The sequence below is a fragment of the Dicentrarchus labrax genome, unplaced genomic scaffold (assembly GCF_905237075.1).
Source record: "Dicentrarchus labrax unplaced genomic scaffold, dlabrax2021, whole genome shotgun sequence".
Classification (NCBI taxonomy): Eukaryota; Metazoa; Chordata; class Actinopteri; family Moronidae; genus Dicentrarchus; species Dicentrarchus labrax.
Window position 1 is genome coordinate 12,953,304 of NW_026136703.1, and position 25,935 is coordinate 12,979,238.

Here is a 25,935-nt window from a genome sequence, read left to right on the forward strand (position 1 = left end):
CAAGATGCAATGTGCTGTTAAGTAAAAGCAAGGAATAGTGCTGACACTTCTGCGCAGTTGGCAGTTTACGATTCAGCCAAGGTTTTGTGCATGCAAGCTCAGATATACATAGACGATCAAGCTCACACATACACATGCATACAGACGCTGTCCCTTAAACCTGCTATACATTTTGTGTCATACACACTCACACTCACCCCCGTTATTGCAGTCCTAGCATTTTGTCCACAATGGAACGTGTGTGATGTGGTAAATATTCACAAGTGTGTGTGCAAAGGAGAGAAGGCAGACAGCGTTGAGAGGGTGAAAAGTGAGTCCCCTGTGTAGAGCGTTGGACTACAGCTCCAGTCCTATGACCTGTGAAGGGAATATGCTTGAACGTGTGAGGAGATATGGATGTGCCTGAGTGTGGATAAGGTGAAAAGGGCTGTGAGGGGGCAGGTACTTATTTTAAAACACGGCTGTTTGTCTTGGTCAAGGCCCACGGTGACAGCAGCACCACTGGTGATTTGTCTTGGACATAGCCATCAAGTGAGACTGAAGAGTTCAGTTCACACACCCCCTCCCTGGTGGCCCCAGGGGCCTCTGGGGCTGGTCTCTTGCACAGGATGTCCAGTCAACACAGGACTGACTGGAGCCATGCCTTTTCATTTCAGCTCCTTCTTTTCTTGTGTGCCGCTCGCCTTCTCCCTCTGTCTCAGTGTCTGTGTCTTTTCGCCTTGTCCCTTTGCCCCCCAAAAAACCGCAGGAGTGCTGCACGGCTGCCAGGAAAAAGAAGGGCCACGCCTCTTTCACTGTCTCTCCCTCTCTGTCAGCTGTACCTGAATAAATATGGGCTGAGCTGAGCTCTTCTATTAAAGACAGCTGCCTCAATACTGGAGCAAAGTAAAGGCTGCATGTTCAGGCAACAGGGGCCTCCAAAAGTGCCCATTCAGCTTCCACCTCAACATCTACCCCCCTTTACACACACACACACACACACACACACACACACACACACACACATACATAACCAAATGCTCCTCCCCTGATGTGCATAGGTGCGTATGATTTGCCACAGAGGATAAGACCCCGACTGTGTGAGGTTTCTATAATGGCAGAATAGTGCTGTCCATCTCATTGACTGGCACATACCCATAACCATGCGTGAGCTGTAAGAATTATGAGTAGACTATGAATTTAACATTACAGCCTGTACTCCAAATGTCCTGCCATGGCTCCTTGCTTTTATGTTGAACAGTAAAAGCCTTTAATAAACAAAATCAAAGTAGAAGTAAATACTGCTTTGGAGACACAAACAGAAACATATGATGTTTACGTTGACATGGCTGCGATATGAATCCCAGCACACAGAGACCGAAGCGGTAACTGTTTTAACTCACGCCTCCTCACGCCGACCCTGCGCCTGCTGATGGACATAACCTGAACGCAAGCACTTGCATACATCAAAAATGCACAGCATCAATGAAGTCATGCCTGCAATATACTTAAAACAGGTCTGTATTTAGGCACATGAGCTCATGTGGACACACACTGAAAACCTGAAAGAAAACTATACGTTCTATTTTTGTTTTCGTTTGTGTGTGTGTAGATGAGCATCTGGGTCTCAGTTTGTTCTCTATAAGAATACTATTTAAGCTCGGACTACGTAGGCGATGAAAGACTGACTGGGATCTTGGACAAGGACAAATCATATGGGGGGAAAAATAGGGGAAAGAGAAATTGGCTGCGGAGCGTTGAAAAATTCGACTCAAACCTCAAGTGCTGACAATGAACGCTAGCCAGAACAGTTGTTTGTGTTGGCAATGATGGCCCTGAAATTAGCCCATCTCTCTCTGACAGAGGTTGCTCAATGCTCTTCGCCAAATGCCAGTGTGTATAATATTATGAAGTTTTGCCTCCTCCCCCAGTCGCATTGCTTTCTATAATTGGTGGAAAAAGTGAGGTTTTCTGTTGGGAGCGCTTGTCAAGCATCGTCTCTTGTCGGTGGGGTGAAGGGGAGCAGCTGAATGAGTAGAGTGTTTAGTCTGGAACTTCTCTCCTGGGGAGGCATTTCTCTGCATGAGGAAGTATTCCTCAGAGCACTTTCTCTCACCAATACGGACTACTAGTGACTAGCTGAAGGGTTAAATAGCGATGGGTCATTTTCTGTGACCTTCATTCATAAATACAGAGGACAACCATGTTTTCATCCCCTGGAAACTGTCTTCATTTAAAATGACTCAGTCTTTTTATGGACATATATACAGACACATGGACACATTGAAATAATACATAAATCACTTTTCACACACACACATAGACTAGCTATGTTTAACGTGTACTTAAAGGACGCCTGCTCACTGTTCTGGTTGGGAGCCAGAGGTTAATGGGTCTCTGAGTGATGCTCTCCTCCTGCCTCTGTTCTTTAGTTTTCCAAGCATCCCTTGGCGTCTGCGTGTTTATGTGAATGGTGTGTGTATCTGTTTGTTTGTTTGTTTGTGTGTTGGCTTATACTGCATGTTAAGTGCTTTGGTGGGAGGGAGATATCCAGAATAGTCAGTGGTGCCATCACAGCACCCTCAGTTCCTGGCAGCCAGCTTTGCTAGCCTCTCCCTGCCTGGTTGGCCTGACTCCAGGTCTGAGCTCTCCATCTTTCCAGCCCTGGCCTAGCTGGCCAAGAGCACTACCAGTGACCCTGGATTTGGCTCTGGGAGTTAGCAGGACCACTAAACATGGTCCATAGAGTACTCTTGAATCCATTTCTGCCATCACTAAATTAGAGTATATGAGGTTTAAATTGCATACAAATCATTCTTTCCTTCCCCTGCTTTCCCCTCTCACTCTGTGATGAAAGTGCAAGTCAGCCATGATATTCTTCTTTTTCACTCAATATGCAGAGAACAGCCGCTCCAGAGGAATCTCTAGAAAAACGAGCATGAATAGCTTTTCCATGTATCCCAAGTCCTCTGATCCCTGCAGGGCACATATCCATCTGATGGTCCTGACGGGCCTAGAAGGGCCGGGGGGGGATCAGAGGTCACTGACCGCAGGGGACCTGAGGTGCAGCACCGGGATGTCAGAGTGCTGAGACTGACGGGAGCAGAGTGATGGCACCTTGGAGAGACTGGTCTCGTATTCTTGGCCTCAAATAGTCATGCACTCACGCACTCTCTCTCACACAAACACAGCTTTGATGCTTAAGTTATGAGCTGGAGACTGAGGCGCCGGTTAGCGTGACCTCAGATGAACTCCCTCAAGAGCAGTAGTCTTTGATCTGCTTTTACTACTATTAGATAATGTCTCAAAGCACATATTTTTGCTCTCATTCAGCCAATTAAAATATTCAGTGACGTTGCCAAATGGTGCTATTTATGGGAAAATTGTTTATTTGGCTCTTGCATAACAGTAGGGCTTTCCCTCAAATACTTTGGGGTTGCCACCATAACCAAGACCTAAAGCTGAACTTGGTTTCTCAGATATCTGATATCCTCCATTCTTCCACACTACACAGTCATTGCCTGTGCCAGTGTCTTGTGTTATTAGATCCAGCAAGGCCAGTAACTATAGACTTCAATGCAGTGCTTCTCTGACCATATAAGTGTTTCCATAGCTTAGATCTAGAAGCTTGACTGCAGCCGTGGGGCTCACAGATTTAAGATTTGCATAGCCAAAAGAGAGTGCAGGCATTATGAAAGTGAGGAGGTTCAAGTCCAGCTATTTGACTTGCAAACCTGTCTATGTCAACTGGATGCCTCATCTTTATTCACAGCATATAGCCACCACCTTGCTTTTATACTCAGCTTCTTGTACTGTAGGTGCTTACGCTCCTCGTTACTAACTAGATCAGAAACAGAATGGAGTGCGGCCACTGTCCGATTCTCCACCAGCCCCCACCCAGGCCATTATCCCGTCTGCCTCAGTAAACAGACCATTAACAGACAGAGCTGGTGGAGGCCAGATCACTATTGTTTTCCCTCTCATAGATCTGTGCAAATATTGATCTTCTCTTGAAGTATGAGTCAAAATAAGCACACACTGTAGTCGACTCGAGGCTTTTTACTTGTGGGTGAGTCATTTCTGACCCAAAGAGTGGGCGGAAACGGGAGGCTTTACTGAATGACCGAGCGGGAGAAACATTTGTATTGTGTGTATTCTGTTCATCTGAAGAGGTCTGCTTTTAGCGTTATTGTTTTCCCTCTGTGGGCTCTGTGCCAAACAGTCCAGCCGTCTCCTCCCAAGATGAACCCAGGCTGGGCGAAACCAGGCCACTGCCAGTGAAGGAGACACCAGCGGGTAGGGAACTCCGCGGATAACAGCGTCTCTTGCCTCCAGGTTTATTTGTGTCATAGCCTAGAAGTGACGGGGTCAAGACACAACGCAGGGTGAGATGATGTCTCCTGGCTATTTTAGCACATACTGATCTGTGTAGGTTTAGCAAAGCAACCGCACACAGTCTAGGGTTGCATGCTTTGATTTTGAGTCTGTTGGTACTCATAACTATGTGGACACTCAGTTTGAGTGTGTGTTTTTCACACAAACACTAACAGACCTGATCTCCCTGCCTCTCCTCTGCTCTTCACCCCTGGGGCAAAGGGCCCGGCAATGTACAGGGGGATTAGCTGGCTCATTTTCCCCTCTTAAGAGCTAGAGAAAGAAAACAAACTCCCGTCATTTGTGGCTTGGCTGTGGAGACTTGCCACACACACCTCATGGTAGGAGGTACTTCTCCACTATGATGTTTGAATTATCACCCTCCCCCCGCTGTATCTTTCCAAACCTTTTTGCTCTCCTCCATCCCCCCTTCTTTGCTACTTTCCCATCTTTCTCTCTAATTGAAATCCTCTTTGCCTCTCCCTAGTGCTCAAGGTGCTTCAGTAACTGATACCTGTGAAGGCGAACCCCCCTCTCCCTCGGGAAAACTCTATTCTTCCTCTCTGTATCGGTGCTCTATTCCCAAAATGTTACATCTAACTGTCAAGGCTCCTTTGCTGTGTGTATGGGTGTGCCTTGTGCTAGCAGCCATTCATTGAACAGCATATGTCCTTCCATTGTTTACGGCCCCATTTGGTTAACGATGACACTGATGTCATGCCATTATCCTCCCTCTCCAGTCTGGTTTCCCCCCCTTCTTCTTCCTCTAAGCTCTCCAGGGGGCAGAGTTATCAAGTGGCAGCTCAGGAGACGAAAGAAAGATGCTCTCTGTATCAAGTGGCTAGCGGGGTGTGTGATGCCTCTCCAAGCCCCACGGCTGCTGTGGTTATATGTGAAGCTAGTGGCACAGCCAGTCAGCCAGCCTCTACTGCCCCCATCAGGTTAGACTGAAGAGGTGCAGGTCACAAGACATCCCTGGATGAGTAGTGACAGGTGACGCTTGGACCAGGAAGTGAAGTTGGGCACAATAGGCCTTTATCTTAGGTATGTCCACAATGCTGTCTGTTATAGACACAAAACAAGTTTACCTCTTAGTCATTATCACTAATACCAACAAGCTGACTTCTTGAGAACAACTTACAGATTGTCAGTAACGCCACGTGAGAATGTATTTCTATAAGCGTTAATGTCAAGTGTCACCCAAAGCTTCTGTTAACACTCTAAACATGTTCTCCCCTTAACTAAGTGTTAGCGATACCCACCTCCCCTCTCCTCCTCTCTTTTGGGATGCGGAGCCTGTCGGTGGTGATGATAAGGCACATGATAATGGATAAGGGGTCTGTAGGCTCGTGAGGATATGATGTAACCGCACTGAGCCCCCCTTAGATTCACTCACAGTACAACTTGAGATAATCTGATGGACAGTGGGTAGGCTAATGGCTGAGGATCTGTCTCACACACTCGCACGTCCCAGAGGAAGCTGCATTCAATGGAAAAGAGTGTGACCTTTGACCTGTGGTGATGAAAGACCGCTGTTGACAGATATAGTATACCTGTGAGAGCCCTCTGTGTTTGGGTTGTCTGCGGGGGTTTTGTTTCTGGACTGCAGCCTGGACCAATTCACACGTTCTTCACTGGTAAAATTCTGCTCTATCGGTTTGCTGTCGGTATCGAAACAGCTCTGCCCTTAGATAAACATGTATTCACACACATGAATTGTGTAGACACACACGGGGGCATAAGCACACATCGCACATCCACACAATGCGCTCAGTGTGCTGTGTCTCTCACAGGGGTACATTTTCTCTCAGGGTAGAGTGTAGGAAGGAGGGGCAGATGGGGAGCAGTGCTGTGAGTGAAACTGGAGCTGCCTGAGGAATGCAGGGGGTGTTTTTGGAGGACTGGAGTGGAGTTTGGGGGGTGAAGGGGGGTTGACTTGAGGGGTAGGATGGGTGATTAGGGGGTGACAGCTGAGTGCTGACCCCTCTATAATGACAAATCATCTGGCAGGTGTGTGGCTCTGCACCCCCCCTCCAGCCCCCATCCAGCCCCCATCATTTCCAGGCCAGGAATCCTCAACCGCTGCCGGAGCAGAGCGCTAAAGGAAGACTTCCGGACATTCACACTGCCATCCAGCAGCCTCATGACTGGCCTTTCAGTAGTATGGGGCAGCCTCTGTTCAGATATAGCCTGCCCTGTGTCAGCGGCACTCTTACTGCACTCAACCCACCAGTCTAAGCTCCTTCGCTTTAATAAACATAGCTAATGAGGCTTCAGTCCTTGGAGCGGTCTCAGGTAGGGTAGGTTGTATTGATTCGTCTTTGTAGATGTCATTTTTTCCTTCCAGTGTTGATTCAACAGAATACAGAGTTTATCTTTCCAACTGCCTGAAAGTCAGCGTACCCTGTTTGGGTCATGAATCATGCTGACGACAAGCTGAATCCAAAGCGCCTCTCATCCTTTGTAAAATAAAAACAAATGCTGACCCTGGATCAGTGAGGGTGCTGTGAAAGCGGACAGGTGCCAAGCAGAGGCCGGGCCTCAGGTCAGAGCTTTGAAGAAAAAAATGTAAAAGCAGCCTCAGTTCAGAATTTATGGATTCTCTCAGAAACTCCTATCGATTCAGATATTGCCTCATGTTTTCTGTCCCATTGAAGGATCCAGTTTAGCTTCTTTGAACTTGCTGTATGGTAAACCGGAATGTTAAGTCTTTGTTTAAAAGCAGCCAAACCACATACAGTAATTGTACAGTAAGGGTTGTTTAAGACTGATTCAGATTGCTCCACTGTCTTCTGCGTCTGCTCTGTGGTTTGTATGTTGATTAAGTGTCTGCTTGCTGAAATAGCCATTGTAGCATTACAGGCCTCTTTTCTTTTCCATCAAGCTCGGGCTTCCACAGCTCCTCTTAATCCAATTCCAGCCAACACATTGAGTCTAGACAAGAGGCCCAATGCAGCCTGAACCTCCGAGTGATATCTGCTGTTTTTCCTTTGGAGTCCCAGCCTCACAGCTATTTTCCCTGAAGAACCCAAACACCCTCTGTTCCGCAGCAGGATCGCCGATCCAAACACAAAGAGGAGCCACACATTCTCAGCTGGAAATCACGCAGAACCCGCCGGAACATTACGCCACTTATCTTTTCACTTTGAATTAGAGATGGGGCTGCGCTGTGTTTTCCAGGCAGCCGGAGTGGGGAATACTTTCAGGGTCCCGTCAGGAAAAACTCTGACCGTTATTAGCATTAGCAGGAGACATTGCCCAGGTATTCAGAGTTCCAGACCCGAGTGGAAAAATGCTGTTAGCACTGAACAGTTTTGATCCAACTGCACATGGGGTTTTTTGAAAGATATGGGTAATAGCACATGGTATGAGTAGAGGTTGAAAAATAATGCAAGCATTTTATCCTCTATTGTGCTTTTGAGAATACAATAAAAAAAATAATCCCATTTGCACACATGCTGCTGTTGAGTGCAAATGAATATTACAGCAATTCATGTACATTGTTTATAGTAAAGGAAGACAAACATATATCACTCCTGTTGAGAGTGTATACTAATGGAAAACCCCTGTCATATTCCCTTGTGGCGATGGCAGTCTGACACGCACACTGTCCTACTGTGTCATTCAGTTGTCTTCATCACCTGCACTCGTCTTTTCCCACTCCCCCCCAGCGACATAATGGGCCAGTCCAAAGTGACCCATATTTACCCAATAATACGAGGCTTTGAAAAGACCCATATCGAGTTGCAGCTAATGCTCCAGTGGGGCCCGGAGAGTGAAAGATGTTACCGGCCGAAACGGCTTGGATTTCAGGGCCCTGCGAACAAAAGGCAGTCCAGTCCTCAGAGAGAAAGGGAGAAAGAGGGGATGGGGGGCGGAGGGCGTGGAGAGTGAGTGCACACAGTGAAACAGTAGCGTCAGAGGGGTTCGAAGCGTCTGTTTCAGAGGGGGAATTGTGTGTGTGTGTCTGTGTGTGTGTGTGTGTGTGTCTGTGTGTGTGTGTGTGTGTGTGTGTGTGTTGTTTTACAATTGAAGACAGTGTAAAGAGTCTGCCTGTTTTTGGAGGCAAGGGTGCTGCACATTTTAATGCATTTCATGTCGTTGCATGTCTTAGGTGTTGTCAGTCCATTCTTAATGTTTCAGCATCGTCATGTACAGTCATGTGCAAAGAGTCGAGTTTATCGTTCAGCTTCACAAACATCTATAGCCGGTCACGTATATGTATGTGGCCAGCCTTTACAGGAAGATGCGGATACAGCCGCTGAGTTAATGGAGCAGAACTGAACTAACCTCGGGTGTTAGGGGTGAGCAGAGGGCAGACAGGGTTGGTTTAAGAGAAGAGGGTTTGTGATGATGATACCCAAAGGTGATTTCACCTCATATCCTCCCTCCTCTTTCTACTTCCCACCCCACCCCCCATCTACACCACTCACCCTCTTCCTCCCTCTCCTTCATGTTCTCTTTTTGCTCTCTTGCTCTCTCTCTCTATCCTTAGGGGCAGGCAGGTATAAAGTTACACAGAGCTCTCAGCTTTCTTGGAAGGAATGACCACATGAGTAGCTTGGGGATTAGATTAGCAGGAAGAGCAGACTTAGCTGGGCTGTAAATAGCCCACTTTTTTCACCATTAAAAAGGCCCAGTACAATATAATCAATAGATAGCACTCATCTGATGCAGGAAGCCATATGAGAAGACCTCCCTCAAGTGCTCTGAAGGACAGGCTACAGCAGCTTGCGCCTAATGAAGTTATTATTAATCACTGGGCCTCCTGTTTTGAACTTGTGTGTTGTTTCTCTAGTGGGTGATGAGTGGTCTTTGTGTGCAAGACCTGATTGACATCTCTAGCTGCTCCTCTTCTCACTTTCACTGTCTGTTGTAAGACAAGCCAAGGTCATCTTGCGTGATATTCATGAATGTTTGACTTTGTGTTTATGTCACCGTCATGCTAGCGAATATGTTTCAACTTTTATTTTCTGTGATGGTTTTATTGCGTTAGGAACAAAGCACCTCGTAGAATCTTAAAACACCAAAGCAAAATATGATCATTTCAGCGTGTAGTCTCACCAACACCTTTTCCTCCCCGTCCATCTCTCATTCACACACACGCCTCAACTCTCTCAGTCTCCCAGTCTCCCCACAGGTGTTAGGTTACTCTGTAAAGCAGCTTGAATGGGCACAGAAATCACAGAGGGCTGTCTGTGCTCTTGATTTCCGTTTCACTTTGAAGTTTTCCCAGCTCACAGGAACAGGGGCCACAAAGCCAGACTCGTGTGAGGGCTTTAGCCCTGCCAGGACTATGATTTCTGTAGGTTGGGGGGGGTAGACAGTATTGACAGGCAAAGCTACGTGTTGTCTCAGTTGCTGGAGCACTTTGCTTTTTTAGCTTTGTAGTCAGATGCTACAAGAAAGCAGCTAAGAACATGTGTGCAGGTTTCTCCCTCAGTGATCACTTTTTGATGGAACAAAACAGTGGACGAAGGATTAGAGTGGGTGGGAGGGGAACAAGTCCACCCCCCTTATACACACACAACTCATATGTAGAGGGGGCATCTTTCACTGTGGGGACAAGATGTGGAGACTGGATTAACATCTTGACTGTTTTTCTGTCTGTGCATGAATGTAAAAATAAACAGTGACTTTTGGCTTTGCTTAAAAAACCTGAAAAGGGGCTTTGGCAGGATACATCTGTAAGCACTTAAAAAATAAAAGACACCCATAATACTTTAATAGAGCCATGTTGGAGAGGCTTTTAGGCACAAGGTGTTCTAGTGTTAGTGTACGGGTACGTCTGTCTTCGTTGATCTCATCAAAGGGCCAAAGGGTCGCAGAGAGCCAGAAAAAATAACTTCAAGTGTGGATTTAATGAAGAATAAACTTACACTCAAGTTACACTCACAGGAACTACTTTTGAAACCAGCTCTCGGGCTGCCAGTCAGTCACATTATTTACAAAATACCTCACTGATGTTACTGACCAGGGCTCTCTGTGTGTTCTCAGGTATCTGAACCACGTGCGGGCTGCCATGCCTCAGGACACAGCTGGAGGATACACCTCAGCTTTGGCATGTCATCGAGCTATTCAGGATGCTTTCGGTGGGCTGTTTCCTCAGAAAGGCTGAACACATCCACAGCTCAAACAGCACAACGGCCACTGGTTAGAAATGTGATAAAAGGACTATTAAAAACCGCACAGCTGCAACCATGGAGAGGGCAAAAGCTGCTGTGGTGGAGAGCGCTCTGACAGATTTTTGGTCAGGTCTTTTTATATTTTGTGTTATTTTTATATTTAAATAAATCACAATGAACACAGAGAATCTGCCCGTTATTTTATAGATTTATTTAAAAGTGAAATGTATGATGTTCTAATACATTCTGGTGTGAACAAATGGAAGTAATTTATTACGTAATGTTGGGTTATTATTTCTTATGATAAGATGCAACAACATCTGTAATAAAAGTAAAACGCTCCTTGTAAAAAAAAAAAAAAACCCATTCGCAACTCAAAGTATTTCCTTGGATTCCTCATAATGACGGGTCAATATGACAACTACATCGAATCCTTAGCTTCTTCACACTTCTGTCTCTTTGGGGCTGGTTCTTCTGAAGGCTCTGTGGAAAAAGAAAATCTGTTTAGAATTGAATAATGTAAAACTTTATTATCCACCATGCTGGAAAATCATCTTTGGGCCATCTGACAGTGAAGTCTATTTCCATTATGTATTAGTCTGCTGATTATCGTAAATCATTGTAGTAAAATGTCAGACCAGTTTAAGATTCCCATCACAATTTCCCAGAGCTGAAAGTGTCCCTGACGCTTGGCCATTGCTATTAGACAATTTACTTTACATTTATTTTTCTTTACAGAAGTGAACCAAAAGCTGGGATATAGGCCTACTGTGTATAATTATTATTTCATTCCCAATGAGTCACATATTTTGTGTCCACAACATGCTCCAAAACTCAAAAATTTGGCTGTTCTGGAAATGTACATATTCTACGAGTTTTGCACACGAGTGTGGCAAAGCAGCTTCCCGAGACACGTTTCAAAGATATGTATAGAAATCAGTATGCACATGCATCATGACCAGAGAAGCAAAAAAGCCTCAAGGACCCATACCCAAAACCCAACAGGAAGTCAGCCATTTTGAAGTTCATGGTAATTTTTGGTGATGTGCACACGTTGTACTTTAATGAACTTCTTCATTCAGGGAATTGATCGGATCGACTTTGGGTCGAATGACATTTCACCATGGAACCGGAAGTTGTCATAACAGCCGATCATGGCTCATTTTCTTATACGCCTTGAAATCAGGAAGGCCCTGCGACCCCCTGTAAAGCTTTGGCGACAGCTAGTGGGGGTCCCGACCCACAGGTTGGAAACCACTGCTGTAAGGCACACGAGTTGTAAACAGGGAATGTTAAGGTTCCACTGTAATTCAGTTTCTACTGTTCCATTTTATGAGTTAACTCTTACCAGTCTGTTCGTGATCACCGCTGAAGAGGACCTCTTTAGGGAGTGTGAATCTCACACACATCATATCTTTGTTGGGTGCTACATTACGTACAAAATGCACAGAACATCGGTTCTCCAAAGGGAATCCGAGGCTGCGGGAAGCCCTCTTCACCACGTCCGTCTCAGGGTCGCCTTCTTTAGAGAAACCGTAGCAGTGCACTGTGGGTAGGTTCTCCTCACAGGAAGGCTCCTGGTGCAACAGACCTCTGAATGCATCCAGGAACTCCAGAGCCAAGGCAGGCAGGTTCATCACTACGTGAACAGCGGCTTTTTCCTTCAGCAGCGCGGGCAGCTCCTGCTTCACAGGTCCCTGGACGAACGCTCTGCCGTCCAGGTTAAAGGTTCGGACTTTTTTCTCCACCTTGCCGAGTTTGCAGTTGTGCTGTAGCCATCGGTAGGACTCGGGGTTGAGATCGTTGGCCAGCACGTTGGCACCCAAGCGGGCTGCTGGGATGGCAAAGGGTCCGACGCCAGCGAACACATCAAACACGGTGTCACCACGTTTGATGAGCTGCACCACACGCTGGTGCTCCGTGCTCAGCCGAGGATTCCAGTACACACGGGAGAAATCAAACTCGTACGTCACCCCGTTTTCTTTCACCTGTAGCACAGATGAAGAAGATTATCTCAATGATGTGAATATATGTGAGACTGCCTCTAGCAGCGGATGGTGCCATGTAAGTATCTGTGTATCATTAATGTGAAATAATTGCACCCTTGTGATTTCACCTACTTTGGCGACCATGTTCTCCTCTCCAGCTAGCACCTCCATCTTGAAGTTGCGGTAAGTGGAGTGGATCACGTTTGTCTTATTGACCACACAGGTAATACCGGGGTTTTTGTCCATGATGACTTGACCTACAATGAAAGTAGCCTGGAGGTTAGCAATGGATGTGATTAACCAACTCTGAAATCTTTTCTTTGTTCAACCATGGTCGGAAACGTTTAGGGAGGAAGGAAATAAAAACAGAACTTAATACTTTACATGTAATAAAGTAACTGTGTTTATAACGGAAGTAATAATAAAAATATGTAATGCAGCTGCAGCTCTCTCTATATCATTTTGCACATTATGCAATTTATGTGCAATTGGATAGCAGGAAGTTTTCTGAGGATGCTGATAAAAATGTTTCCGCCCAAAACTAGACTGGAGGGCACGGATATAAATATAAATCTCTTCCTCTAAAGGATTATTCACATGAGTTTATGTCACAGTACAGTCCAAACTGTACATAAATGGTTGGAAAAACATCTGTATGAACTCCTTCTGTTGCAACACCTGCCTCTCACCTATGAGGTTCTTGTACGGGAGCTGGTGCTCCCTCAGGTTCATGTGTGCGATGTGTCCCACCCGGCTGAACGAAGAGGTCACATCCTGACCCTGAGGGAGCACAGCCTCCAGCACTTCCTCGCTCTTCAGGTTGTGATAGGTGAGCTGCAGATTGTAGTGCTGCAGCTCCTGAGCGACACCGAACGCCCTCAGAGCCTCAGCCTCAGCTTCACTGAAGGAGTTTGGCGAGGTGACTTTGTGGGGGTCCAACAGCACCAAACGAAAGTCACTACTCCCCTCTTCATCCTGCACCACTCTGGGCACCCCTGGGCGCTGGATGGACGACTTTCTCAGGCTCTTTACCACTTTGTTTAAGACCCCAGCGGGCACCCGTAGAGCTGGGACAGTGATAGTCCGTGTGAAGGCTTCTTTGTCCAGCAAGGTCATACCCCGGACCTCTGGAGGGGGTCGGTACAGTTTAGGCTCCATTATGTTCACAGCTAGGCCAGAACAAAGCGGGGCTGACCGTGAGGCTGCACAACAGAGGCTCCGGCGCACAGCGGCTGCGTTTAGGTTTCTTTGAGTTTGTAAAGAAGATGCTGAGACTCTGGAGAGAATCCTGAAATGACAGACAGGATGCTGTTAACTGTGAACTGCTGCTAAATGTCATCACACTAAATAAATACTAACTATGCGCCTATTTTCGAGAAAATTCACATTCAGAGCTCACCTCAACATCTTCCGTCCTCCGGCATGCTTCAACTGCGTCATCCACGGTCGACAAAAGCGGACTGGTGATTGGTCGAAGGAGCGGAGAGTCGATTCCTGATTGGGCAGTCTCCGCTCTGACGTGTCAAACGCGACGGAAGAGAGGGGCACGTGACGCGAGTCATGATCAACAACAACAGTGAGCAGCTGACGGGCCGATAAGAGGAGACTTTAAAAGTGATGAAAGACAAGATGGTCTCATAACTCCGCAGCTGGTCGTCGTCCCGGTAGCTGCACTGTGAAGTTTGGAGCAGCGGGAGTTTGTTTCAGTTGTAGTTTATTATTATTTTTTTTGTAGTTTGAGTCCTGAGTTTCGTCGAGAGTAGAAAATGAGCATCAATGGAAATATTAACACAGATTTATATAGTGAATGCGCAGCCGGGGACCGCGCAGGCAGCGAAACAACGCCTTTATTAACTAATGTAAGTGTTTAAAAAACAGCATTATGTGTTACACAACTTAGAAACAGTGCTTCAGTGTAAATGTGTGAACTTCAGGAATAAGCAGCAGCAGTCACTTTTACCTGCACAGGTAAACTGTGGGAGCTGAGTGACGTCTACATGCTTGTAATGACAGACATCACGTGCTTGTTCTGGAAAACTTCTCAGCATTTTCTGTTTCCTCTCAGCTTTCTGCCTCTGTCAGCACTTACAGGGAAAGTCCACCCTAAAGCAGAAACTACAGTGTGGTGTAGTTTATATTTATATTTATTTATATAAAGAAGAAGTTCACTGATTGACACAAGACATTCAGTCTGCTCCTGATGATCAGTGTCACAAACCGAAGTCTGCACACTTCATCCCTTCATTTTATTTGGTTTAAACTTCATTGTTTTGCTTAAAAAAGGGTCAGATTTAAAGTTATTGAGTCCATCAGAGGCAGCCTTAAAATGCAAATCTGAGTTATTTTTCTCTTCTTGTAGATTATAAATTATAAACAAACATTTCTAAATTCTCAACAGCAATACAGAGGATATAACCTCGGTGCTACAACCTTGATCAAAACACATATTGATGGTGATGAGGACAGTGTTGGGTGTTTGTCCGCTGACACTACACTACCAAATTATACTGTGTGTTTTTGTTTGAGATTTAAAAGGTTTTATTTTAGTCTTCTTGAGCGTTGAAAATGTTTCCATATTGTAATGAAGTCTCTGTGGGCGCTGTCAGCGTGGACAGTTGTTCCATTATTCATATTCTGTGGAGCTCTTGATTGTGAGAGACACCGGCCTGTTGTCAGTCTCTATGATGCTGAACAAAGGAGTAAATGAGTGAACGTAAAGAAATTCTATTTTGTCTTTAATGTTTTATTAATCTAATCTAGGCCATTGCATATTAGTGCAGAAGCAACGAAATGTGGATCTGTGTAGTGTCTTTGGGTTCATCAGTAGTAATCAGTGTAGGTGGATGCCAGTAATCCCAGTTCATAATTATATTTATCAATCCATGTCAGTCATTTATTGGTTTCCTCTGAGCAGAAATACACACTTACATACACAGGAAGAGGTGACAGTAGAAACAGACATGCACTTAATTTAATGAGCCATTGTGAAGATACTTAATTAAACTACTTATGGTAAAACATGTCTCAAATGACTTTACAGCGAACACATCAACTAAAATAATACTCTATATTTGATTGAATACATTGATATGAATACATTAGTTTGTGTCATATCACATTATTTATCAATTTAATCTGCTGCTTTTATTATTTTACATTGTAGCCAGTCTTTATTTCCATCTGGTGTCATAGTTTACTTCCTGTCTTTCAGTACTGTAACCCAGGGTGAATCAGATTCAACGGCCCGCAGGTCAAGCCGAGCTTGTTGTGACACTGACACCAGAGTTGCCACTCGTTCTCTCCAGGATATCCCCTATTAGAGAGGTCAAGCAGTTTGGGCAGCTCCCCTTATCCTGAGCTCAGGCAGCTGTCCCACAGCCAGCAGCTCAAATCCCACCCCATCCATTCCCATTTCCATTCCCTGATCCTACATGCCACTGCAGTGTTGTTTCATGACATCCATCATCAGGGCCGGCCAGTTGTTCTTAATACTGTCAGGAGCAATTCTCTTAAAGCTCTTACAAAAATAATCAGATGTCTTCTGCTCCTTTGTCTTCACACTCATTGTTTACCTCTTTATCTTTTATCTAAATGTTATCTCTGCTGTGTGTGTGCAGGGCTCAGTGCAGACCAGAGCCAAAGGAGCCTCGTTCGCCTCCTCTGTGTTTAACCTGATAAATGCCATCATGGGCAGCGGTATACTGGGTCTAGCTTATGCCATGGCTAGTACTGGAATAGTTGGGTTTTGGTAAGAATGCTTTCATTACATCTTCTACCACAGTGCTGTTGAAATATCTGTCAGCTTCTTAAATACATGCAACATAAATACAACTACATGTACAACAATTCCTGCTCTGTGTACCTTTCCTCTCTAGTATCCTGTTGATAGTAGTGTCCACCCTGGCAGCGTATTCTATACATCTCCTTCTGACACTATGTGACCAAACAGGTGAGTGATTAACAATGGATACAACAGTCTAACTTTAGATAAGCACATCCCTGTGTGTTTATCCAGGGGGCTTCAACCAGATTTATTTACCCACACCACAGACTGTCCCCCTTACTTCCCTTGTGATTAGATCATTGATCAGGGAACCCAGATAATATGTTGTCTAAGCTAATGTTATCTCTTTGTATCTTTTGTTTTTGTCTTCTTTTACTTCCTAGGAGTGATTGAAACAACCAATCAGGACAATTTAAAAAACGGGTCACCATATTTTCACATTAAAGTGTGTTTTCTGGTTTTGGGTTGTACCACTGCGTATGCTTTTAAAGCCAGATTCCAAAGTCTGATAAATTGCCTCAAGTGATGTCACTTGAGTCGGCATTGCTTGGAGCTGAAGACTACAAATTTGAAAATAAAAAAACAATCTGGAGGTGTGGGGTTAGAAAGAAGTGACGTTACCAGAGCTCTGTAGCCCTCTCCTCACCTCTGTTGCAGGCTAGCAACTCAATTAGCATCCAACTCAAACTCAAATCTCTGACTGAACTGTTGGCAGTTGAGTTGCATTGTGGGTAATGTAGGCACTAGTTTTTGACAAGAAGAATGCATGGACTAAAACAGATAATATTTCTGGTTCTGCTGCCTCAATTTAGACCCTTCTGTTTTAAGCTGTCCATTGTAAGTCCGACAATGTTATAGTAGTGCAATGCTAAATCAGTAGAGTTCTCTTTAAGTAGTTGAGTGAGTCTGATTTTGTTTTTGATCCGACTCTCATAGGTATCAATTCATATGAAGACCTTGGAGGGAGAGCCTTGCAAAAGCCAGGAAAAGTAAGTGTTGCCTTTTTGCTTTTCGTGTGAGTTTGGCCTGTCAAAAAAGGAATTCACTCACTTATATTTTCAACAAGACCAGGAAAAATATTCACACTAACCGCCTTTTCAAAATTCTTTGTAGGTTATGGTTGGAATTGCTATCCTCATCCAAAATATTGGTGGTAAGTCAGCCACCATTTCATTGTACAGTTACATACATTATTTTTGACATGTTGGACATAAACCGATTTTGTGGTTTTTTGAGAAGCAGAGTGGTGAAGAGGGTGCAGAGTGCTGCAGGGTCAGACTATGGCCAGTTTATTTCGGAGGCAGATAGTGCCTCCTGCTGGTGATCAGAAGCCTCTGTGTTCGATGTTTACTCCTTCCTTCCTGTAAGGCTATTATCTAGATTCCCTGATAACCTTTGACTCTGTAGCTGCTGTCCTCTCAGCCCCCTCCCACGGGCCTGAAACCTGACTTCTCGTCTAATTGATCACTGATGGTAAACCCACCCAGTGTTGAGTAACCTAATGGGACCCCTCCCCAATTCTCTCTCTCCTACTGCCATCTCCTCAGCCACAAACAGCGCTCCTCAGACAGCGGAGAGCTTAGGTGATAGCTCCTCTGCAGTCATTAGTGGCACGGCTGAGTGGATTATTGCCATGCCCTCTGGTATGTTTGTGGTTTTCCCAGCATGGGGCAGTATGTGTGAGAGTGTGAGAGCCAGCACTCCAGCATGCATCTGTCTACACCCCGGGCCCCTTTTATAAGAGTGCAATTAGCCTCTCTCTGGGTAAACATTCATCTGCACTGCCAAAGCCTGATGGGCCAATTGACCTTAATTACTGACCAGCCCAGGGCTCTCTCAGCCTGCCTCTCCCCTCACTCTTAATGAAATGAAAGTGGCTCTGTCTTATGTTGAACACACTCTCCCACTGTTTGGTGACCACACACAGAAGGTTTACATTAAATTTCCAATGAATTTTTACGTGCATGCTTATTATTAGAATATGTTTTCCTACCACTTGGGCAATAACAATCCTTTTTCTTCACTCAAGGGCCTTTTTTGTTTAGCGATGTAAGTATTTTACCACCACGAATTCCTATGCAAGTGTTGTGCTTACAGTGACCAACTGCATGCAACTAAACCATTGCATCATGCCTGTTGTGTGAACCCTGTTAGTGTGTCTGTATGGGTTTGTGTGGTTCAAAAGATTTTTGTTTTTATGGTTCTTCTTAAACTTTCACAGGGAAACTTTTTGGCTAAAACACTAAAGCGACTGCTGCCTCAGAATAATCTCTTATTGACAGATTTTAGTGCTTATAAATGGCAGTTTTTCCACAGAGTGTCCTTGCGTCTGTGTGGGCTGGAGGGTTATTGGAGGAATTTTCTTATATAAACAAAGACAGGATCTGAGGGATTATGGTCTAGGCTTATTTAACGGCTAGTGCGAGACCTGCCCCTGGGGTAATAAGGTCCCAGCTAACTCGGGCTCTGCCTCGCTTCACAAATGTAAATCCCTTAACATTCTCTCCCTTTATGACTGACCACACACTGCATCTGAATCCTGATTCAACCAGAAACATCCTCTCCACCTGGTGCAATCTCCATCTCTCCTTTCCCCATTTTCCTCCTGGTGTTTCGGCGGGGGGGCTGGTATGACCCTCGGGAAGTGACCCCGATCCCCTCTCTGATTGGCTGTCTGTGGAAGGCTGTCAGAGCCAGTTGGAGGCTGATAATATCCTGTTTCCTAGTGAGGTGGAGCAGGGGGAGAAATACCTGGATTAGCGTCAGAGATCATTATTGTTAGCATTCCTCCCCACTTCGCACTTCTTCATCCCGGCTGCTACTCCTGGTCTCCAGCAGTTGGAAGATCTGCATAATGTCTGCTCCTCCGCACCAAGGGCTTTGCTAGTGATCCCCCTTGAGCTGCCTGCCCCACCCATCTGCATTAACTCAGAGCCGTGGTACCCCCTCCGCCCTGCCTTCCATTTCCTTGCGCTGGAAAACGTACACCACCCTCACACAGCAACTTAGGATGGCTTGTGGCAACATACAGTCATCTGCTATGTTTATGATGTAGTAGTTTGGTATGATTATGTGCTTTTTTTGTTTATTTGATTTAGAGAAAACACATTTTCTGAAGCCTTTTTTTCTTTTCTTCCCTCAGCCATGTCATCCTATTTGTTCATCTTGAAGTCGGAGCTTCCTGCAGCCATCGACAGCTTCTTGAGCACAGACAGCACAGGGTGGGTATATACAGCGCAGTGGGCTCCCTCTCTCACCAGTAAGGAAATTTGGTACAAAATCTGTCACAGCTGCGGGTAAAACCAAGCCATTCTTTTAGATTAGCTGCACTAAGATAACGAATGAGTCATTCCTGTTCCCATGATGTTGCAGATTATACCTTTTGGCCTTCAAATAAGTCAAATTTGACACTTTTGCACCACAAAGCTACACAAACTGGAATTTGTAGGGTAATGAGAAACGTATGAATAATGCGGTAGAAGAAGATCTCTCACCAAACCACAGCACACTACTAATACTTTGTCTGCGAGCCATTGAAGGGTTACTCGTGCTCTGTGTTGTATAGCCCCAAGCATGCCCAGAGGAAATGTATTTACGATAGAGAGCCATTCATCACCCATCATCAGCAGCCTGTGTCTTTCATTGGCCTACGTGGACGAGCCTGCAGCTCCTCGCCCTCACAGAGAGCTCCCAGGCCAAGAATGTAACTTCTATCACTTTATTATTGGCCACACTGGTTTAAGCAAGAGTTGTAGCTGCTCTCAGCCCAATCCGTCAACATCTGAATCTTCCACACACAGCTGCTTTGTATTAGTGCTCTCCTTTCACCCCCAAATCTCTCGCACATGTTCCCCGGAATCAGACTGATACAAGGGGATATCAGTTTTGCCATTCTAATTACAGCTCACTGCTGAGGGAAACAAAACATTTCTGTTAATGAGTGGCTTTGGGATGTTAACAGACACATACTCAATTCCATCAAAGCCTAAATAAACGAGTTGTTTTATATTAAAACGTGTTTCTTTTTTCTGGCTCATTTATCATAATATAGCAGAGCGAAAACACAGTTGTGCTCAATCTTTTTGGTCTTTGTCTACGTTAATGGACTGTGTGTCCTGTTTTAAGTTTTTCTCATCATGTTTCAGTATCAAGGCCAAAGACATGGACAGCTGTGGATTTGGGTTTGCACTGTGTTGGCCAGATTTATGCTGATCTTAAACACTGTGGAGATTGACTCATTGGCAGTCAAACTCCAGCCTTAACTGAGAGCTATCCTGCATCTTGTTATAGCGTGAAATGTTCCACATTTCATGGGTTGTCTAGGTATCCTGCGCCTTTACAGTAAGCCTCAAGCCAAATCCTAGTGGTGGTGGAGATTTTTTTTTTTTTTTTACCTCTCTATGCCTGCATTACGGTCTGTAAAAGTGGAGAAGGGGGTTAACTAAGCTGTGGTCGAGTGCTTCAGCTAAACTTAGGTTAGAGTAGAAGTGATTGGACAAGAGAAAGTCCAGGGTCAGAGCAGAGGTCTCCCTGACATCCAGTTACAGGGCAGAAACAGTGTAGACGCAGAGACAAATCCATCAGCGCCTATGGTAACGCCACAGCTGTGAAACTGCCAAACAGGGGTCAGTGGGTGTTGATGTGGTCAGAGCAGGTGCTGCTGACTGTGGGAGCCCCATAAAGAGTGGTGGAGCCAGTCCCTCATGACCCCACGCTGCGGTCCAGCATACAGCAGCACCCTTCCCACCCGACCCCGACCCTAGTGGAGCCGGCATGCCTTCCACATGTGTCACCTCGAACAGTGCCCCCCCTTTCCCCCTCCCCCCTCCCTTCCTTCTCCTCAAGCTCCCCAATCCTGAATAAACCGCCAAGGCTATCCCTCAGCAAAGGAAAATATTATTCCCCCTCTCCAAAAACCCGGCAAGTGAAATGTGGTCTCAAATGACGGAGCGACACAACGTTTGCATGTGAATTACATAATTGTTATGGTTTGCGAGAGCTAAAGCCCTTAATTCGTACCACATGATGAATCTGTCGCTCTGTATTTGAGCACAAAATGGAGACAAATTTCCAGAGACGGCCCATTTTTAAGGCGTTGAAGATTCATCTCTGCTATCCATGACATGCACTGCAGGACCAGGGAGATGATGGGAAATGCGGCTTGATTCAGCTTTGGCCTTTTTAATAATTCATGTCCACTTGTTTTCCAGAAATGCCTGGTATGAAGATGGCAGGTTGCTCCTGATCCTAGTCACACTATGTGTTGTTCTACCTCTGTCAATATTGCCTAAAATCGGTAAGTAGGTAGATCAAGTAGCATCCTGATTTGCTGACCTGATTGAATGTTTGAATTGTTGTTTCTCACCAGATCTGTCTCTAACCCTTACAGGCTTCCTGGGCTACACCAGTAGTATTGCCTTTTTCTTCATGCTGTACTTTGCAGTTGTGGTGAGCTTTATCACACCCCTTCGAAATCTTTCATTTTTCATATTTTTTGTTGCTGACATGTTGTTGTCTCCTCTCCAGATTGTGGTCAAGAAATGGTCCATCCCTTGCCCTCTGCCTCACAATGTGACTACCCTTTCTGGTACCTTCCAGGTAACAACAACAACCTCAGTTTCCTTCTATTTTTGTCCGCGTGCACACCAACACGAGGACATAAGATACCGTGAGTCTGATGTAGGTAGTCTGGGCCAGACGGTCACGGCCACAGGATTATGGGTAAACCCTAGAGACTGAGTGTACTGATTGTGTCGACTCTTCCTGATGAGGACCAGAGAATGCTGCAGAGAGCTGTGTATGGTGAACGGTGCCAGTCCTGAGGGGAAGGAAGTTCAGATGACCTTGCATCAGTCTGGAAATGACCCCTGGCCTTTTGGAATTACACAGACCATAGTATAGCTTCAGACCTGGCATGGTTTACTTAGATGGTTGTTTTCCTTTTAGCTCCAAAGCCAGGCAATGAAATCCAGCTTTATGTTTCTCCCATTTGCAACTGCACTGCAGAAGTCATCTCCTCTCAGAAATAACACGCCTCCCTCTTCTCTCCTTGTTTCTCCAGATATCAAATTCCTCTGACTCAGAATGTACACCCAAGCTCTTTGTCATCTCCAGTAAGGTACGTGTATGAATCAAGCCTTTTTCTCTACACTGCACATGCAGAACCTGTTAGGTGGCAAGTGAGGAGTTGTTGAAAGTAGGTCCGCTGCAGTTGTTTGACTCTGGTGACAAGTCACACACAAACACACACACACACACACACACACACATACACAAACACACACTATATGCAAATAACTCGAGCACGCTGTGCAGCTGCCACTCACACTTCTGTCAAACATTCAGGCCATATGTCAGAATTAGACAAAGTAATTTTTTTTGTGAGAAGATCCTTAAAGCAACACCTACAGAGTACTTATAATATATATTTCCCTCCACTGACATATTCTGTTCACACCTGAACATCCTCATACTCAGCACAGCCCAGATGCTAATTACTGCTACACAAACCATACCTTGACCCCACCTGCCCCGTCACTCCTGTGTAACAGTGTAAGCTGATAATTTGTTAATGACGGCTGTGCTCTGACATATGTGTGTTTCAGAGTGCCTACGCCATCCCCACCATGGCTTTCTCCTTCCTGTGCCACACAGCTATCCTGCCGATCTACTGCGAACTGGACCGGTCAGCACTGTCATCTCTCACCTTTACCTTTGCTCTTAATGTGTAATTTAAGTCAGTGAATCTATTGTTCACCAGTTGCGTAAACTCAGTGAATGTGTCCTTGTGTCTTTCAGACCGACCAAGAGCAGGATGCAGAATGTTACAAATGTCAGTATTGGCCTCAGCTTCCTGCTTTATCTCATTTCTGCGGTGTTTGGCTATCTCACCTTCTATGGTAAGCCTATAGTGACACACTTTTTTGTAAATGTCATATCGGTTGGCATTGTACTCTCATTCTATTTTTGTCTCCTCATAGCTCATGTGAACTCTGAGCTGCTGCTTGGTTACGACACCTATATGCCTCGAGACATCATGGTGATGACTGTTCGATTGGCCATCCTACTCTCTGTGTTGCTGACTGTGCCCCTTATTCACTTCCCTGTGAGTACACTGACACCAGAATATTCTTTCAACACAAGCAAAAATTACCCAAAAGTGTTTTTTATCACTTTTTAAAAACATTTTTATTTATTATTTTCTCTTTAAGTGCTATTTTTGTGTGGATTTATATGTATTTATAATGCTGAATTTCAAATTAAATGCACGTCTGTACATTTGCTAAGTTCCTGTTTTGCAACTGGAAAAATAAATCCTTAAAATACTACAGACGAGTTCTTCCTTCCAGTCCAAACATCACTCTAGTTCCTTTCTTTCTCTTTCCAGACATTTGGTCAGAATTACTAATACAGTACATCTTGTGTGAGTATGTTTGGTTCAAATGAGCTTTGTTTGTTCGATGCTGCAGGCCCGTAAGGCTGTGATCTTGCTGCTGTTTGGAGGACGTCCCTTCTCCTGGCTGATTCACATCATTGCAACTCTAGGCATCCTGGGCGTGGTGCTGCTGATGGCCATCTTTGTGCCTGATATCAGAAATGTGTTTGGCGTAGTGGGTATGTGTTTTTGCTTTGCTTTGTTTTGCTAGATATTATGGTCTTTGTAAATTATAAAGTGTTTTTTCTAATTGTACAGACGCTGTACGGTCAATTAACTGTGACTTTAAATATTATGATCCGTTTTCAGCTGCAGCAGACATTAAAAGCAGCCAAGATCTCAGCCAAGATGTCAATATTCCACAATTATTGATTGCGGTGGCTAAAATCACAGTATCTGCTTATACATAATTAATGGTGCAGCCCTGCTGAAACAGTTTATGAAGCTGCTTTTATCAGACATATAGTATGTTGTCTGTGCACTTCCATTGAATTTCCTGTTTCTTTCCCAGGATCGACAACATCCAGCTGCCTGTTGTTTGTTTTCCCTGGCATTTTCTACCTCAAGATCAGCAACCGATCCCTCAGATCATTTGACTCCATTGGGGTAACTACACAAATATATGAAATACTGTTAAACTCAAACAGAAACATTTTGAGTTAATTTTACTTACCAACTACTACTAACTGTTTTTTTTAGGTAATGATGGTTACTGTGTTGTTTATGCTCCTTGCGTCCCCAGGCTTTACTTCTCGTGGTCTTTGGTTTGATTATGGGACTCATCAGCTTCTCTATCATTGTCATCACATGGGTGCAGGACTCCTAACCCTCTCTGGGCCCCACATTAAGCACAAGAGCAAAGAAAGGGAAAAGCGTGCCAAAGAAACTGAATACTGGATAAAGGAAGGGAACAGACAGATGCTAATCAGCATCACCTCAGGCAGATTATTTATGGTAAAGTTCTTCTCAACACTAGACTAGTGTTTCTTTTTCTGTACTTTCTAACTCACAAAACCAAACCCAGCACATACAAGCCGAAAGAAAAAAGGGGACTTTCTACTCCCTTTTACACATCTTTTCTACATGCTGACTTTTAGACTTTACCCAATTCAGGACAATCTGTTTTTTTAATTCTGTCTTGAACAAAAATACACGAGGTTTACTGCGTAACATAACAATAAAATAGTGTCAAGTGTCAAGCAAGTTGACAATTTCCTTGACTTCATTTTACTTCTTTTTTTTTTTTATTGTTTAATTAACCTTTGAATTGTTCTGTATATATCAAATACCAGCAGATTTACATAAGGTGCACGATCCTTATGTAAATCTGCTGGTATTTAAAAATTGTGTCAGGTTTACCTATTTTTTCTATTTTCTTTATGGCACATTTTCACAGTTTTACTTTACTTTTATTACTAATTTTCCTTCCCTGATTTATAGCCATGTATTTTATTCACTTTATTGGTTTTGTCTTTTTCTTTCAAGCTTGTTTTCATTGTTTAAGCCACGTATTGATTTGCCACACCACTTACAGTCCAGACCTCAGGTGTTTCTGCTGCTACTTGTATTCTTTAAAGCTTTAATGAATGTGACAAAAACTGAGCAGTTGGGACAGAGATTTTTAAACTAATCGTTTTTTGTTTGGACCAGTTAATTACAATGTACTTCATGTGGTTATAATGTAAAATAATATAATTGTATTCTTCTAATTACTGGCATTTAATAAAAGGGAAATTGTTTATGTACTGAAATGTCAGTTTGCTCATTTATCCACTAACATGTCTTTATCGGTGTTATGGAAAGCTCGTCAGTTTAACATGTCACATTTGTAGCTGTGAGTTTGATTGGCAGGCACAGTATTGACGCTGAGACATGCTCCTCGTGTTGTACTGTGGGTTCAGCCTGTAGCTAATGAAAGCCACATGCTCAGTACGTTTCTAATCATGATGCTGTTTAGATTGTCTTCATGCTGCCTCTGGAACCTACAGCCACCCGACTGCTGCTTTTAATCGAAGGAATTAGGCCGAGCAGCCCCACCGTCCCTGCAGAAAGCAGTGGCTGCCTGCTATTCACACCCCCTCAAGGGAGGTTCCCCAGTGCAGGAAATATCTCTGACCTCCATCCTCCACTCCGAAGGACACTCCCATAAGAAAGTGTACCACGACTACTCTCAACACTGAATATAACTGGTAGTTAGTAGCGGTGGAAGGGTTCAGTTCCTTTACTTAAGTAAAAGTACCAACAATGCAG

General features: G+C 44.6%; 3 protein-coding genes across 4 annotated transcripts in view; 2 read left to right on the top strand and 1 right to left on the bottom strand.

Moving 5' to 3' along the window:
• The window catches only part of mnat1 (MNAT1 component of CDK activating kinase), a 31,753-nt gene extending 21,087 nt beyond the window's left edge, over positions 1 to 10,666 (top strand). For both annotated transcript variants that reach the window (XM_051395888.1, XM_051395889.1), the window contains exon 8: positions 10,351 to 10,666. In XM_051395888.1, coding sequence (XP_051251848.1) covers positions 10,351 to 10,471 — 121 coding nt within the window. In that variant the 3' untranslated portion in view covers positions 10,472 to 10,666. The remainder of the gene's footprint in view (positions 1 to 10,350) is intronic.
• Positions 10,667 to 10,668: 2 nt separating this feature from the next.
• On the bottom strand, positions 10,669 to 13,957 carry trmt5 (tRNA methyltransferase 5). The gene is made up of 5 exons (XM_051395870.1): positions 13,866 to 13,957; positions 13,156 to 13,754; positions 12,599 to 12,723; positions 11,827 to 12,466; positions 10,669 to 10,961 (listed from the first exon to the last, which is right to left on the bottom strand). Exons 1-5 carry the CDS (start codon positions 13,904 to 13,906, stop codon positions 10,900 to 10,902), a joined length of 1,467 nt encoding a protein of 488 aa, XP_051251830.1. The 5' UTR covers positions 13,907 to 13,957; the 3' UTR covers positions 10,669 to 10,899.
• Positions 13,958 to 14,003: 46 nt separating this feature from the next.
• Positions 14,004 to 25,430, top strand: slc38a6 (solute carrier family 38 member 6). The gene is made up of 16 exons (XM_051395877.1): positions 14,004 to 14,325; positions 16,084 to 16,214; positions 16,342 to 16,415; positions 17,187 to 17,239; positions 17,364 to 17,403; positions 19,393 to 19,471; positions 21,461 to 21,546; positions 21,640 to 21,698; positions 21,777 to 21,848; positions 22,312 to 22,368; positions 22,856 to 22,935; positions 23,049 to 23,149; positions 23,231 to 23,355; positions 23,720 to 23,864; positions 24,197 to 24,291; positions 24,428 to 25,430. The coding sequence occupies exons 1-16, from the start codon at positions 14,233 to 14,235 to the stop codon at positions 24,509 to 24,511; spliced, it is 1,374 nt and encodes a 457-aa protein (XP_051251837.1). The 5' UTR covers positions 14,004 to 14,232; the 3' UTR covers positions 24,512 to 25,430.
• The last annotated feature ends 505 nt before the right edge of the window (positions 25,431 to 25,935 follow it).